The 15792-nt window shown below is 34.5% G+C and overlaps 1 protein-coding gene across 4 annotated transcripts in view; it reads left to right on the top strand.

The window, feature by feature from the left end:
- CSMD3 (CUB and Sushi multiple domains 3) overlaps nt 1-15792 on the top strand; it is a 712079-nt gene that overhangs the window by 237218 nt on the left and 459069 nt on the right. For all 4 annotated transcript variants that reach the window (XM_066990669.1, XM_066990670.1, XM_066990673.1 and 1 more), the window contains exon 6: nt 2834-2946. In XM_066990669.1, the coding sequence (XP_066846770.1) occupies nt 2834-2946 (113 nt within the window). The remainder of the gene's footprint in view (nt 1-2833; nt 2947-15792) is intronic.

The raw sequence follows: 15792 nt of genomic DNA, 5'->3' as shown, positions 1-15792 counted from the left end.
TTGGCTGTGTTTTTCAAAGCTATCACATATCTTACAATGTATCGTTTTTAATAAAGCAGACTACTAATGGAAAGAATTTATGAAAGCTCTAACATGTTTTCTATGAAACAAGTTTCTTCTGTAGAAGCTATTTATTGATATTTCCAGTTTGTTTTCTTGGCTCTTAGCCACCTCTCCCCTAGCCCTTAAGCACATTGGGGAAGGGGAGATTTGTATAAAAGCTTACTTACTTGGGTTTACCTCAAGTCATAAAATGAAAGGAACGCTTTCCCTTTGAGGAAGCTAGGAAGGCATTTAGCAAGTAAGTAATATTGCCCTTTAGAGTGAAGTATGTGTTACATTAAAATAATGTGTTAGAGGAGAGACTACTATCGATTGAACCCAGTTTCCCTGTGTTGGTTGTCACAAGCAGAAATCAAATCCAGTCTTCTGCATCTAAAAAGCATTAGTTTTCAGAGCCTAAGCTGATCAGCTAAAGCTTAACAGCTCCAAGTCAGAGCTAAAATTAAAATTAGGTTTAGGAATTGTATAAGGACAAAGAAGCCAAAAGCAAAAATTTGGTCCTCAGAGATTTGCCTTTACTTTCTTGATTTTACTGTTAATTTTCTTCACTATTTCAGCTAGCTGTGTTGTTGCATAATGCTATTACGATATGATTCCAAAGCTTAAAACAAATATTAATGCACAAAATGACTCTGGGGTTGGAAATACAGATGGGCAAATGCTATTGTGAGTCAAAAATATACACTGACATTAGTGATGAAAAGAATGGAAGTTTAGAGGAGGCCAGTGTTCTGTGAGGTCAAAGTTTTGCTCTATTACTGGTGATAGTCCAGACAATTAATGTAATCTTTATTTTCTGAAATACTGTTTAAAGAAACTGAGATATCTAAGGAAAATACGTTGACACAGACTGACATGGAGTATTTTATTTAGTTGGTTAGATGTTTTGTTATGACAAAAGATGTTTTCCCTGTTAGTATTGAGTGTGTTGCTCATATTTGTTAAAATTATCATTGTAGTCATCTAACTTTACCACAAAGTTGTAAAAGCCAGAGCTCAGAACTTGCAGATTCTTTCTTACAGTTTTCTTTTAGTTGCTGGCTTGCTAGGTGACTGAAGTAGTTTCCTCCCTGTGCATGATTTTTTCTGTCTGTAAAATGGAGATAAAAATACTGATAATGACATTATTGTACTTTGCAAAGCCACTTTAAAGGTTAGATGAAAAGTTCTCTGTAAAAGCAAGAAATTACTAAAACCGAATCTCACTAGTAGATTGCCTGAATAGCTTTGTGACCTGTTTCATTATAGATTTTTTTTTAAACATAGAAGGGGAATCCACAATGTCTGAACATAAAATGGCTAGCTTTTCTTTCTAACTACAGCAAGAGCTCTGTTTAGAAATAAAATGGAAGGACCTAGGTGGGACCTAGATATTGAAATCCTGAAGATGTGATTTTTCTTTCTGCTTTAGTAAGAAAAATATCTTGGATTACTGATTTGTTGGACTTTTTTTATCAAAAGCTTATTCACCTTTTGACATTCACCTCATCTAATAAAAACAAAACAAGAAAACAAAACAATACAACAACAAAACACAAAACCCCATTACCTCTAATTCAGACCTTCATAATGAGCAAGTCAAGATGAAAGACTACAGTAATTGTAATAACGTCCTAACATTAAAATCAGAAAAGCAAGAAAAACGACAACAAAAAATAGTTTCTATGCAGGGCCTGGCTTCTTTTGAGTTAATTTTCTTCATAACAGCCTATATGGTTCTGTAGCTTGGGTTTGTGACGAAAACAGAGCTGCTAACACCCCAGTGTTCTGGCTGTTACTGAGCAGTGCCTGCACAACGTCGAGGCTTTCTCTTTTTATCTGTCTGCCCCCACAGCGAGTAGGCTGTGGCAAGGGCAAGATGCTGGAAGGGTACAAAAGCTGAAGAGGGGACCCAAACTGATCTTAGGGATATTCCATCCATACAACATTGTGGTCAGCAATAAAAATTGAGGGGAGGGGGCTTTGAGGGCAGGTAGATATTGCTGGAAGACTGGCTAGGTCTTGACACTGGAATGTGGAGAGTGATTGCTTTTGTATCATTGGATTTTTCCTCCCTTTCTCCTTGAGTTATTAAGCTGGTTTTTAAGCTGTATTTGTCTCAACTGATGAGTTTTCTTGATTTCGTTCTTCCTGTTCTCTCCCCTGTCCTGCTGTGAGGGGAAGGGGAACAAGTGAACAGCAGGTCTGTGGTGTTTGGCTGATGGATGGGGTCAATACACTACAATTCCCTTCTTTTACTTCTAATAAGTGGTTTGCATATTCACTGAAGCCACAGAGTGACAGTTACTTCTGTTGTTCCCTGAATTTAGAGAAATATTAAACCTTGAAAAATGTGTCTGTTTTACAGTTTTCAGTGGTCTGCATGATTTAAGCTCTCCTGTGCCATATCTTGAACGTGAAAGTCACAGGGTGCAATACCTTTCCTGCTGCCCAGAGCAATGTTCTGCCTAACTTGTCCACTGACCTAGATAGACGCAAAATCTTTCTAGCCTGAGTGTCATGATAATGCTGTGCCTGATCAGTAGCGTGACTGTACGGTTTCCAGATTAGCGCTGATTTTTGTCATGCAGAGTGGACGATGTTGTCTGTTCACACTTGTCATATTATTCAAAGGTATATAAAGTCTCACACACCAGTACTATGAATTGCATGTGTATTTAAAAAAGAAAAAAAGTTTCCATACAAGACCTTTATCACAGCTTTATAAAAATGTACTGATCTCCAGCCTTGATATTTTATCTTTTATTAATATTTATTTATTTTGATTTAGGCTCTCTGGCATGAATATACCTCCTCCAGTTATCAGCAACAAAAATTGGCTCAGACTACATTTTGTAACAGACAGCAATCATCGATACCGTGGATTTAGTGCTCACTACCAAGGTACGTTTATATAAATACATTTGTTTGTGTTGTTGTTTTTACTTAAAAAAAAAAAGCTTGAAGTCATGGAGGAAATGGGAAGGTCTATTTTACATTAAGAAAAAAAATCCCTATAAAGGTGTAGTTTGTATTTACATAAACGATAAAATCAGCTGTGTGATTTATCAAATTACAGTGTATTAGAGTATGAGTAGTGTGTATATATATAGTGTATAAATATAACATTACAGCAGATATCTATTTCACTCTCCCTTGTGCAGTACTTAACTTTTAAAATGGTCCTGGTTTCTGAACGAGATTGCAAAACACATGCAGAAATGATGTTTTTCATTATTAAAATATGTGTTTGCCTCTATGATCTTGTAAATCATGTTTGTAAAACAGTGAATAAGTTTCCATTTACAAATGTGGCATTTCATCACTATTATCTCTTACTACCTATTTATGAATGTATTGTGCTATTAAGGGTTCAATTAACCTGTAAGATTCTTATCCACTGTTTTTATGAACAAGCATAATTTAGGATAAGAGTGAAAACATTTGAAGCATTAACTTGGGAGTATCACCATTTGGAGCAAGATCATTATCATGATGAAGTGCTGATAAAAACTGTGCTTCATTAATGTATTGTAATACTGCCTGCTTTTTCACAAACATTACTGTAAATAATATCTTTCAGTATCTATGGTCTATCTATGGATCTTCAGGGAACAACAGCTCTTTTTGGGCTCTTAGCTTTTCCGTTTATGTGTTGAAAAAATAAATCACAGCACTCCTATTTATGAGACTTAGTTAAGGAATTTCTTTTACATTTCTCCATTCTAATTCAGCATAGGAAATATTAGCTACATAAATGTTTGCAGAATCTGGTAAAATTAATCAACTAATGTGGTAAAAATTGCAGCTAACAAAATATTAAACTTTTTTTTTTTTCATATAATTTATCCTTTAACTTTTTAGTACTGTGATTGCCTCAAATAATACATTCTATACAAGAACACAGTAGAATTTGATTACTAATTAAGCAAATATGTTTACCTGTATTTAGACTCTGAGATTTTTTTATGTGTACTGTAAGTGACTTCAGTCAAAAGGAGCCTTCTTACTGTAGGCAAAGCTTCTGTAACTATTATGAAAAGGCACTGACATCTTTTTCATGGCACCCAATACAATAAACCACATACTTTACTGGAAGATACCTAGCTTATGGGACTGTTGAAAACAAGTAGAAATTTTGTGTTAGATCCTACTCAACAACTGAGAAGCAATATGATAAATATTTTGGCAGATTGTAATTTGGATTGAGCAGATGTTTAGTTTTGAGTTATGGAGAACAAACTACATCTAAGATGACATGCTCACTTACATTCCTGCCAGAAGTGTGAAGTGCTAGCTTATGAAGGAAAATAGACTTTTGTTTAGTTTCAGAATGTTTTCGGCAAGTCACATAAAATACTTTAATGGGCAGGTTTCAGAAATTTGAATATGCTGTGTAACTGAAGTTTCTCTTCACCACCTAAATAATATGCCTAAGTTTGTAGCGATTATGTTATAGAATTCTTATTATTGTTTTGCTCATTTAATTTTTAATGATGTACTTCTGAATGTATATTAAAGTGTACTATATACTTAGTTGTGAAAGGCTGCAGTATGAAGAAATTAAGAAAATATCTTTTACAGCTTTTTGAAAGAAACTGATACATGGACAGTAATTTCAGCATGCAAAAGCACTAAATGTTCATACTCAAGCAGATATGATCATTACAAATTGAACTTGACAGTAGAAAATGAAATATGTAAGGTGAGGTAATAGGGATGAGTGGTTTCTGAGATGATGTAGACTGTAGGAGAGAGTGTAAGGAAAGGAAGTAAACATACTAAAAATATTTCATAAGTTTAGAAATCAAAAAGTGTATACACAATTTGTTTATTTTTAAGAAGCAAAACCTTAATTTTATCAGAGGCAACTTTAAGCCCTTTTGTAAAGACAGTTTTCAGTCACTAATTTCACTGGTATATTGACATAAGTTGTCACAAAGGAAGATGATTAATAAAATCAGAAACAATTATTCCAAAGGGCAGTGTGATACAGATAGATGAGAAAGTTTTTCTTGTCAGGAGATGTGTCAGGAGATGTCCACTTCGCTTTTGAGAGCATGTCTGATAATACCCTCAATATATTAAATTATTACCTTATTCTTTTTTTAATGCTTTAATAACTTCATTGCAAAAACACACTCTTTCACCTGCTTAGTTAAGATGAATATTAATTTAACTTTTTTTTTTCTGGCTTCCTTCGGTACCTAGAACTAGTAATTTCTTACCACTTCATCTACTTTAGCTTTCTTTATTCCATTGTTGCCTCTTTCTAAAGAAAGATTTCAAATTGTGAACTTCAAAACACTACATAATTGTCCTATTTCATCACTGCTTGGCACTTCAACACTCCTTTCACCTAATCACTTCCTTGGCTTGCTGTTGTTTGCACAACTGCATATTTTGTGCTAATATATTTGTGAGGTGGGTTGACCCTGACTGGCGGCAAAGCAGCCACAAAGCCACTTGCTCACTTCTTTCTTGCCCTGCTTTAGAATAAGGCAGAAAATAGGGAGAATAGGAGCCAGAAAACGTGTGGGTTGAAACAAAGATACAGAATATCATTTGTCAATTATCATCATGGTCAAAACAGACTTGACTTGGGGAATTTGACTTTAGAACATTTAGTTACTGGCTTGGGTGTTAGGAAACAAAGATGCATTTAAATAGCTAGAGAAAACACTTCTCCTCCTCCTTTTGCAGGCTTACCTTCGCTCCAGACACCTGTCATTCCTCCTCCACTTATCTACACATTACGTACATCTAAGTCTCTTCTGTGAGTTCATGGGCACTGTTGAAGGTTGGAGCCAGAGCATAGCAGTTTGTTTCTCATGCTCCTCCTTTCTCACTTTCTTCTTCTGACATGCATTCCTTCTTACTCATTTCCTCTCTCAGGGCAAACATCTGGCTACAGCCTCTTTAGGGAAGTACATGCTCCATCATAGATTATCCATGGGATACAGTGCCTTTGGGGTATTACCGTTCTGCCACAGACCACTTCCTCTTTCTCTAGTCTTGTTCCTTTATATCAGTGCTTACTCCCTTTTCTTCAATATGTTTTTGCACAGGTACAACAAACTCCCCCTGAAGGGCTCAGCTGTGTCTTGTTGTGGGTCTACTGCAGAGCCAGCTGGAACTGGCTGTGACCTGCATGGGGCAGCCCCTGACTTTCTGTCATAAAAGTCACAAATGCAACCCCCCTGTTACCAAAACTTTGCCATTTATACCCAATACAATCTACAAAAACTTATTAGTTGTTTTATTGAAATGAAACAAAATAAACCTTTTTGATCTTGGTGTTTTCTATCCTTACTGCTTTGTTAAAACTCCTTTTGAGTTAGAAATTGTTTACTGAACTACAGCCAAAGCCTTTTGGATCTTCCTGAAGCTGCTGCTGCAATTTTTCTCAGCACTGGTAATCCTCTTTTGCTGTTTTTAAAATTAGTTGTTCTTTTTTACTCCGTCCATTCACTGTTCCTATAAAATTTCCTTGTGCTTGCTATTTTCTGTTGGCTACTTTTGCACCCCATCACTTATGTATGAATCCATAATGCTATCCAAGTAGACAGAAGGGATTAAGGTAGCTTCACAGGTTCTAGTCTTATAGATGGGAGTACACAAACTTCAATATTCTTTATGTCAAGCATACCTTGATTCTGAAAGGGCTTTTGGAAAAGAATTCTCCATTTTCTGATAGCTAAACATTACTTTAAGACTCTGTAACTTTGCTTTCTTTTGAGATCCAGCATCCTCTCTTTCTTTCTAATCCTTTAAAACTTTGGAAGGTTCCAGTGGTAGCCCTGTACTTGCTGTTCATCTCACTTGTGAAATCAACTTCCTAACTACTTAGACTTTCTTCCCCCTTTCTTATGTGTAGTAATTCAGTTGCAATGTTTAGGCCATATACAAAATAATACTCAAGAACAAAATAGTATCAAATATGTCAATTGAGTACACAATCATGTCTGCATTCTATTAAGGATCTTTGCGTATAGGAAAATACAGATGAAGGGATGAAACATATCCATGAGCTTTTCAGAATAGGATAAAATTTAGCTGTCATTCTCATGTGTGAAAAGCATCCAAATGGTTACTCTGCCTAAAACTTGACAGTGAGCTAAGTGGAGCTGAATAAGGTGAATGCCAGCACTTTCAATGTGTCCAATATGGAGAAAACTGACACCCAACCTTTCACTGTTTGATACTCTGTTGTTCTTTTTTCTTTGTGTTATTATGCATATGAACAGAAATCTGTCTTCATTCAGAAATGATTTATGGAGCTAGACTTTTTGTTTGTTTTGCTTTGAGAGATAATTTGAAGCAATTGGCAGCTGAGTAAAGAACTTCTTACTCCAAAGTAAATAGTACTAATCTGCCTCAGAACATTTTGGCTAGAGTTGCCAGAAGGGGAAAACCATCTTTATCATTTTTTTCAGAACATCTAACAACTTAAATGCAATTTGTCTTTACTTATCTCAAAACCTGTTGCAACTAACAGTACACAATACTTCTGCTGGAAGACTCAGCAATTATGACAAGGTTGTAGGTGGGATCCAGCTCCAAGACATCTACATCAAAATGTAGATACCTCTGTTTTATCATCTATAGGTTTTCTCTAAATACCTACTAAATCTGGACACAATTCATCTTTCCACAGATATATGTGCACTGACATATGAGATAGGGTATATAAGGTATCCTTATGGTGCTGACAGAAGTGCACGTGCTTTTCTGGCATTTGGAGATGAAGCAAGATATTATAAAAGCAGTGTGTTATGAAGTATCAAAATTGGACCAAAATTTGGACCAAACCAAATTACATATAGGCAACTTAGGGAAGATTAACCCCCATGCTTTGGGAAGGTCAACCTACTGCCAGTACAGGTTACAGAGTTACACAGACGACCATATGGGAGGGGCTAGGTAGAGATGCTCTAGAGATGCTCTACAGTAAATGACACATCTGCATAGCATTAACAAATTAGAATTTACAGGAGACCATACCCTTCTGGCACAGGAACTGGAAGACATCAAAGAACATGTAAAATGGCAACTAACAGCATTTAGGCAGGTGTTATATCCTGTCCAAGGGTTGTTCTTTGAGATGGATTAAAACACTGTATTTTACTGACTACACTGATTAATTTCCATTGATTATAATATGAGTTTTTACACCTAGGGCAAGTATGGACATGCAAATGTAGTTGTCTTAATCTCAGATGGGATTTCACATGAAGCGAAGTTTAATACGAGCACATTCATGGGATCTTGAGATTCCCTGAGAGAAATTGAAGTGCCGCATCACTTGAGTTACAGCCAGTGAAGAGGTTGTAATATAAAATAGAAGGTCATATAAAGAAGTTGCTAGTTGCATTGTTAATTTATTTGGCAGAGTACAAGCTTTTTGTTTGTTTGGTAATTGCTTTTTTTGTTGTGGTGTTGGGGTTTTTTGTTTGTTTGTTTGTTTTTAATGACAGACATCTAATTCTCAGTGTTGTAAATTCATGGCCTTTTTTAGACTCTGAAGTCCTATTGTCAAAATACAGCCCAGATAGCTACCTGATTTAGCAGTGGATAGAGAAAAAGGGAATCTTTTCATAGAAAGAAACTTTTCATCGGAGTTTTTTCCCCTAGGCATAACAAGAACTTAAATTTCGTATATTGTCCCAAAAGTAAATGTTTGTAGCAGAGTTTCATACTCATGGGTCTCTTAGCTCTGCTTCATCTTGTACTGAGCTTTACTTTCTGAGCAGGTGATTTTTCACCTTTGCACTCTTGAGATGTCTTTTATGTATGTCTTTAATGTCTTTTTATGTCTTTTATTATCCACACAATGGCAGTGCGTAGAATGACATTGTTTTTTCTGTAATCAAATCAGAGGAGAAATATTGCTCTATTTCATTTCCCTCCCCTTTTAAAATGTACTTTTAGAATTCTCTCATTTATAGGTTTTAATAAAACTAGTGTTGAATGTTAATTTAGTTCTGTTACTGTACATAGAACTGGAAAGATCCATTTCTAAAGTTTCAATTAATTGTTTTCTACCTCAAACAAGAGCATAATTCTTTAAAAAAAAAGTCAGAGCTAAGGTTAAAATTGAAAATATGGTAACCCATGCTAATGTTTAAATTGATGGACTGTATTTTCATTCTGGAATTAATGTTGTGGTCTAGTATAGGGTACTTCCTAATTTTTTGATGATTTAATAGTTGTGTCTTCCTTACTTATTCTTAAGAAAAACACAAGTATTTTAGTTGCATTCAATCATTTTAATGTGTTTAATATTCTACACATGCTCATTGTTTACAAAAGAGAGAGAGTAAGTTTTATGTACCACTGGCTGTAAGTAATTTCAACTCCTTTGTAGAAGAGGAAAAAATGTACTGAATTATTCCTGACTTCAATTTAGCTAAGATACTTCATTCTGATAAGGTCAAAACAGTAATACATAATCTGCATATCTGTTTCATGACCACCAACCAGTGTTACATACTGCACTGATGATCTGTTCATGTCAGGATAAAACAACTGAGGGAAAAAAGGTGGAAAAAGCAACTGAGGGAAAAAGCACTGCTGTACAGTCAGAATATTTAATGGTATTGAAACTGTGTTGGAACACTCTGTTTCCCCTTTGAGAATGGTGATATTCAAATGTTCCCATAATATGCTTGGGCTTTTTCAGGAAGTGACTTAATTTTCTTGTGGATTTTATTTTTCTTCACATAATCAAAAGCGATAAGCCATTTCAATTAGTTTTTGAATACTTTTGACCATTGTGTAGTTTAGTGGGAACATAAACCTGAAGTGGTCTAATTTTGGAAAACGGATTTTAAGTGTTAGAATGAATACTGTCAGTTACATCAGACGTAGTAGGTAGAAGTATTTCTGCTGGATGATTCCCCCCTCCCCCACACTGCATTCCTTTTTTTTTTTTTTTTTTTTTTCCTGCTTGGCATTCTCTACTTATTTAATTTTAGGAGGTCATTTTTCATTTTCAGAGTCTTTTCTGTACTGTTAGGGGACACCCAATCACAGAGTGAGATAATTTTGATAATAGCCAGACGTAGAGAACTAGATAATGAAGTAACTGAATGTGGGATTTTTTGGTGTCTTGCCTCATATTTCAGTTTGCCGTGTACTTTCTAATCAGACTGCATACCCTATTGTACAGAACTACCCTTTCTCTCTGTCTATTTCATTTCTTCAGACTAATGACAGCTTGTTTGTTGCTTAGTTGCTTGAGAGCACTTGAACTTTTGTTGTACTTTTGTACCTTAAAAATAGATGCAGTAGTCTTTATAGTTTATTGTATGAACAGAATAGAACTCTGTTGAAACATAAAATATTTGAAATATAGTTGCTTTGTTCTTTTGAATGTTTCCCCCTGTATTATTTTTGAAGACTCTAATCACATCATATGCATGAGGACTGAGTATTAGCCAAAATTAGTATTAGTCTCCTGCCTAAACATAAGAAAGCTACCATTTTTCCAGTGGAGAAATTAGATTCAAAATTATGTTCTCCAGTATGAAAATGGAAATGACCCATGCAATATGGTGTGTCAGAAGTTATTTCTTACTGTTAAATAAGATACTACTTTTTTTTTTACTTATTCACAGTATAGGTAAGGGTGATGATGTTTGGCTTTACTCTTCAAAGCTAAGATTATTTCATTACAGAAGTAAAAACATGTTGTGCAAAGTATCCTCCAAACACCTTGGTAAATAAGATTTTGTATCCTCAAATCTATTCAATGATAAGTTTAGCTTCTACTCTAAATAAGGAATGTGAGAATATTCTGAACAACCTTTTCAGTTTCCAGCTATACTTCCTCCACCTTGGTTCCACTCAATGGATCTTTTTATATTTTAATAATTATTTGTGTACTGTATTAGTAGCATTACCAGAAAGATGAACATTTTTTTCGCCCCATTCACAAACAACTGGAATTTAATAAACACGTATGCTGTCACAGATTGTGTACACAAGAAATGTGTCCCTTCACCTTGTTTTATCATTTCTAAAGTCTCTCATATTCCTCTAAATCCTTTGCACTCTTTTCCATTGCTATCTCACGTAGATGTGACTCATCATCTCCCTTTTCATCATTCTTATTTTTAATCTCTTCTTAGCAGTTTGGCCAGAAAGTTGGCAAAGATACTGTTGCCATGCTTTGTGAGGGGCACCTTCATTGTCTCAAGTAACAGCAAACTATCATCACTATATCTAGGCAGAGGTTTATTTTAACAAGCAGCACATGAGACACTTGTACCACAGTTTGCTAAATCATCATGACATCGATCGTCTTTGTGTGACTGGGATCTCACAGTTACAGTAACATAATCTTCCTGTTGCACTTCTGAGGAATTCAAAGACCTTAGCTTGTGCTGATTCTTTGTAACTTTCCTAGCATAGCAAACACTGAAAAATAATCTTAACTTGCAAATAAAATGGTGGGCTCTGTTGATCATTACTATTTTCAGTAATATCAGCAAGCTCTTCTATTCTAAGATAGTCTAAGTGCACCACACAATTATAAGGTTAGAGTGCCTGAAAATGCTAGCTAAATGTTCGAAAGGAATAGAGGACAAAACAGAAAATACACCACTGTATAAATCAACCTGTACTTTGACTCCTGTTGGTGCTCTGGTCTATGCATTCCAGAAAAAAATTCAGATTTGAGGAAAGTTCAGAGAAAGATAACAAAGGTCATCTACCACATGGATTAGACTTTGATTGAAAAGTGACTGACTAGTATGGGACCCTATAGCCTGGAAAATAAATAGAGCTGTGCAAGGAAGATACTCAGATTGGAAAGTGATGAATCATAATAATAGTATTTCTTGTATTGCCTGTTTATTTCCTCCTGTAAGAACTGTGTAGTGTTAGTTGAATTTAGTAATAGAGAGGATTAAAACAATATAATTAAAACTAAAACAAAAGGAGGTGGTTCTTAATACCCATAGTTAGGTTATGAAAATCCTTTCAATGGAATGGAATGGATTGTAAAATTTAACCTGGGTTTGAAGATAAGTTAGACAAATTAATGAAAGATAAATCTATTGAGGGTTATTGCACAGGTATTGAACTATACTTGGCCTAGTAACTCATTACAGATTGTTGGAGGCAAGGTGCTTGCTTTGTTTCTATATTTTTCTTGGATATACACTTTTGATCAAGCTTTGACATAAGATAATCTTAGATGAACGTTTGGTCTTAACCAATGCATTCCAAGAAAACAGATTCAAAGGAAGCAACAAAGACAAGCTGTACAATTTATTATTTTACATATCACAGGACAAAAAAAAAAAAATGCTTTTGATAACCATCCGCTTTTCACTTTTTTTTTTTTTTTAAATAAAAATTCAGAAACAAAACCAAACATTTATGTTAAAGAAACAACATTTAAACCTATGATGTCTGGTTAAAAAGAGTATCAGTTAAAAGTTGCCATGGAAAATTGGATTCAGTAAATACTTAAAAAGGGACTAAAATCACAGAACAAATGCTTGCCTAACTTCTTACTCTTGTTTCTTTATTCAGTGAGGTAGAAATGGAAAATTTCTCCCAGTACCCTTACATTTTAATCACTTGATTATAAAATTAGGCTGAGTAATTTTTTGCCTTTGTTTCATCCAATGAATATTTAAATTCTCAGTATCAAGGGGAATAACTTACGAGAAATTGAAAGAGATTTATATTTTTCTGATAGTTTAGAAATTCAGCTGGAATGTGAGAAATGTATATCCCGATCTCCTCAAAAAGGAAGAAACTTAAACTGTACTTTCTATATCCGAGTAATACAAACAAACAAACAAAAAAAAACAACAAACAGGTACCTTGTAAAAAGAGTTATCTTCAATGCAGTCTAGTGCCTTAGACTTAGGCACTTGGGTCTGGCAGATACTGTTCTTCATACTGTCTTTTTAATAACAGGAATCATAGCAGAAATCGAAGTAAGCTATAGAATAGTAGAAATGGAAATATTGGAACAAACAAAAGGGAGATATCTAGTATGACCAGAACAGAATTAAAGAGTTAGGAAACTGTGTATATTATTTAAAACTGAATTATATTAGCTTAAAGCAGTATTGACTTTTCAAATGTGCCAGTATGGAAGAGAAGAGTAGTAATAGCTGATTTTTATGTAACATTTTCTATACGTATTTCTAAATAATTTCACTATGGAAATAGTTATTCTGTCTGTTCTGGATGACAAAACTGAAGCACATGCTAATGAAGTGACTTGCTGAGAGTTGCCTGGAAAGTTCCTAGAAGAGTAAGGCACCTGAGTCTTTTGAGCCTCAATCCAGGGCACCTGAAAACTAGGTAACACTAACACTTTTCACAAAGCTGACAATTTCTTAGGTAGTAATGTTTTCTTTTTGCTTACAGTTCATCTTGATGCCCCCTGATCTGTACAAATACATTGCGAAGAAGATCTTGAAGGACATATGTTCAAATCAAATAAAGCTTACACAAAAGCAAATAGGAACAGGCACTTTCACCTGGCACTCCCCTTCCTTCTCTCACTTAATAGTAAACTTGGGATTAAAGTCAAAACCTTTTAATTCCTAATATATACATGTGTTAGTGTAACAAATAAGCATAGAGTGTATGTAGGTTTATAACTGGAGATACAAGAAGTAAGAATTTCTTTTCATTTGTATGCAGCCTGGTGCTGCATAGTTGTTTTTTTCAGAAAAGAGAGATAAAAACCACAGGTTTAAATCATATTTTGCTCTGGAAAGTTCAAAAACCTCTATGGCTTAAGTAAATCAACAGTCAAAACAAATTTGTAATTGCAGTCTTGAAGGAAATTTCAGTTTTAGGAAATTGACTTGTGGCTGGTTTTCTGAACCCGTCTGAACACACTGTTTTGACACTTACGGAAAACCAGGCAGTAGTATTTACGCTAATAATCATACATCTTCCCAATGACCTCAATGGAAATTTATGAATATTAACCAACCTGGAAGAAATTCACCATTTTACCTCTTGTGGAGGCTAACATAATGTCTTTTTTGAGGGTTTACTTGATATTCAAGTATCCCACAGGCACATAAGCTTTTTGTACAGAGGAAAAATACTCCTTTTTTTTGCACTCATTTTGTATTTGAATGAATGTTTATTGTTTTTTATTATTATTACTATTTTTTAATTTTCTGGTTGAACAAATTTAATATTTAATACTTGCTGGAAATTCTCATTTACTTCTCATACAGTAACTTTTTCTTACACATAAAAGAACTTACTGTGGGAACTCTGTGGAATCTTTCAGAAATTCTTGCCTCAGCCAACATGATCACAGTGCCATTTAATTTATGTGAAGTAAATAGCTAGCAATGATGGTAAAACTGTTAGCAGTTCTATTAACAGCCAAATTCTAGGTATATATAACCATAACCTAATGAAAGAAAGAGAAACATAATATGCTATAAGCATGTAGAACTTCAGAATAAAGAATGACCATTTCAATACAAGACCAAAATCATAGAACCATAGAATCAAGACCCATCCAAAAGGTTTCAGTTGTCTTTCATAATTACATTTCTGAGAAGGGTAAGGTTTTTAATTTTCAAACCCCACTTGGATGTGATCCTGTGTAATGTGCTCTAGGTGACCCTGCTTGAGCAGGGGGTTGGACTAGATGATCTCTGGAGGTCCCAGAGATCAACTGGAGGCCCAGCCTCAACCGTTCTGTGATTATGTGATTCCGTGTAATTGAATTTTTGTCCCTCAAAACCACACAAAAAGGCTTTCTGATGGTCAGAAATGCACACATAATTCCAGGAAAGGCATGCTTAAAATAAATTAATTACCATCAGTGTAAGTTTACATAAATTACTTTTGAAATGACAACACTATGTGAGATAGATTGTGCAGAGGAAGATATGAAACTGCTGATATTAATCCAAGTAGTATTTAAGCAATAGTTATTAAAAATTGTTTTTTACTAAGGACTTTAAATTCTAAGAAATGGTATATACTGCAGAGAATTCCCTGTGAAGAAAACAATGAAATCCTTTGCAGGGAAATGCAAACAAACAAACAGAAAACAGATAATCCATTCTTAAAATCTATTATATTTAGGATTTTATCATTCCCCAAGTGTATTAAGACTGGAATATTGCTCATTTAACAGTTATAAAAATAATTTAATGGAAATAAATAAAAATACAAACAGAAGTTTGCAACACTAGTTGAGACACTAGTTTCCACAGTTTAGTCTCCTGATTCTGCAGTCTGTCTTTTGTGCTTTTTTTCCAAGTAACCTAGCATAATATTAATCCTCATTTCTGTCTTGTTCCTTTTTATCATCTGCAACCTGAATACTACTTCCATTTACCACTACTTCTTTCTTTATCTTCATGGTCTGATGATACGTATGAGCCTTCTAAAGTAGTTAGCTCTTTTTTACAGATGTAAAGAAATTGCCGGAAGCAGGCTCCCATGGAACAGAAAGCCACAAAGTCATGTTTGGTTATTGACTCTAGAAAATTGGAAAAATCTGTGAAAAATATTGGATTTCCATATTTGGATGGAGGAATAGATTTTGTGATTGAGTCTAGGAATCTGTATGTCCTTGATTTGGACAAAGGAGATATTTTATATAATCTGAGGAAGCTGAACAGCTTGAAAGGGTATTTTATTATCTCAATATATATAAGAAATATTGATAATTTCGTAGAAATCTTTTTGTTTGTTTTTGAGAATATTCCTTAGAATGATTCATACCCATTATTTGTT

This window comes from Anser cygnoides, chromosome 2 (genome assembly GCF_040182565.1).
Source record: "Anser cygnoides isolate HZ-2024a breed goose chromosome 2, Taihu_goose_T2T_genome, whole genome shotgun sequence".
Lineage (NCBI taxonomy): Eukaryota > Metazoa > Chordata > Aves > Anseriformes > Anatidae > Anser > Anser cygnoides.
Note: the sequence above shows the minus strand (reverse complement) of the source record. Positions and strands in the feature narration are given on the sequence as shown.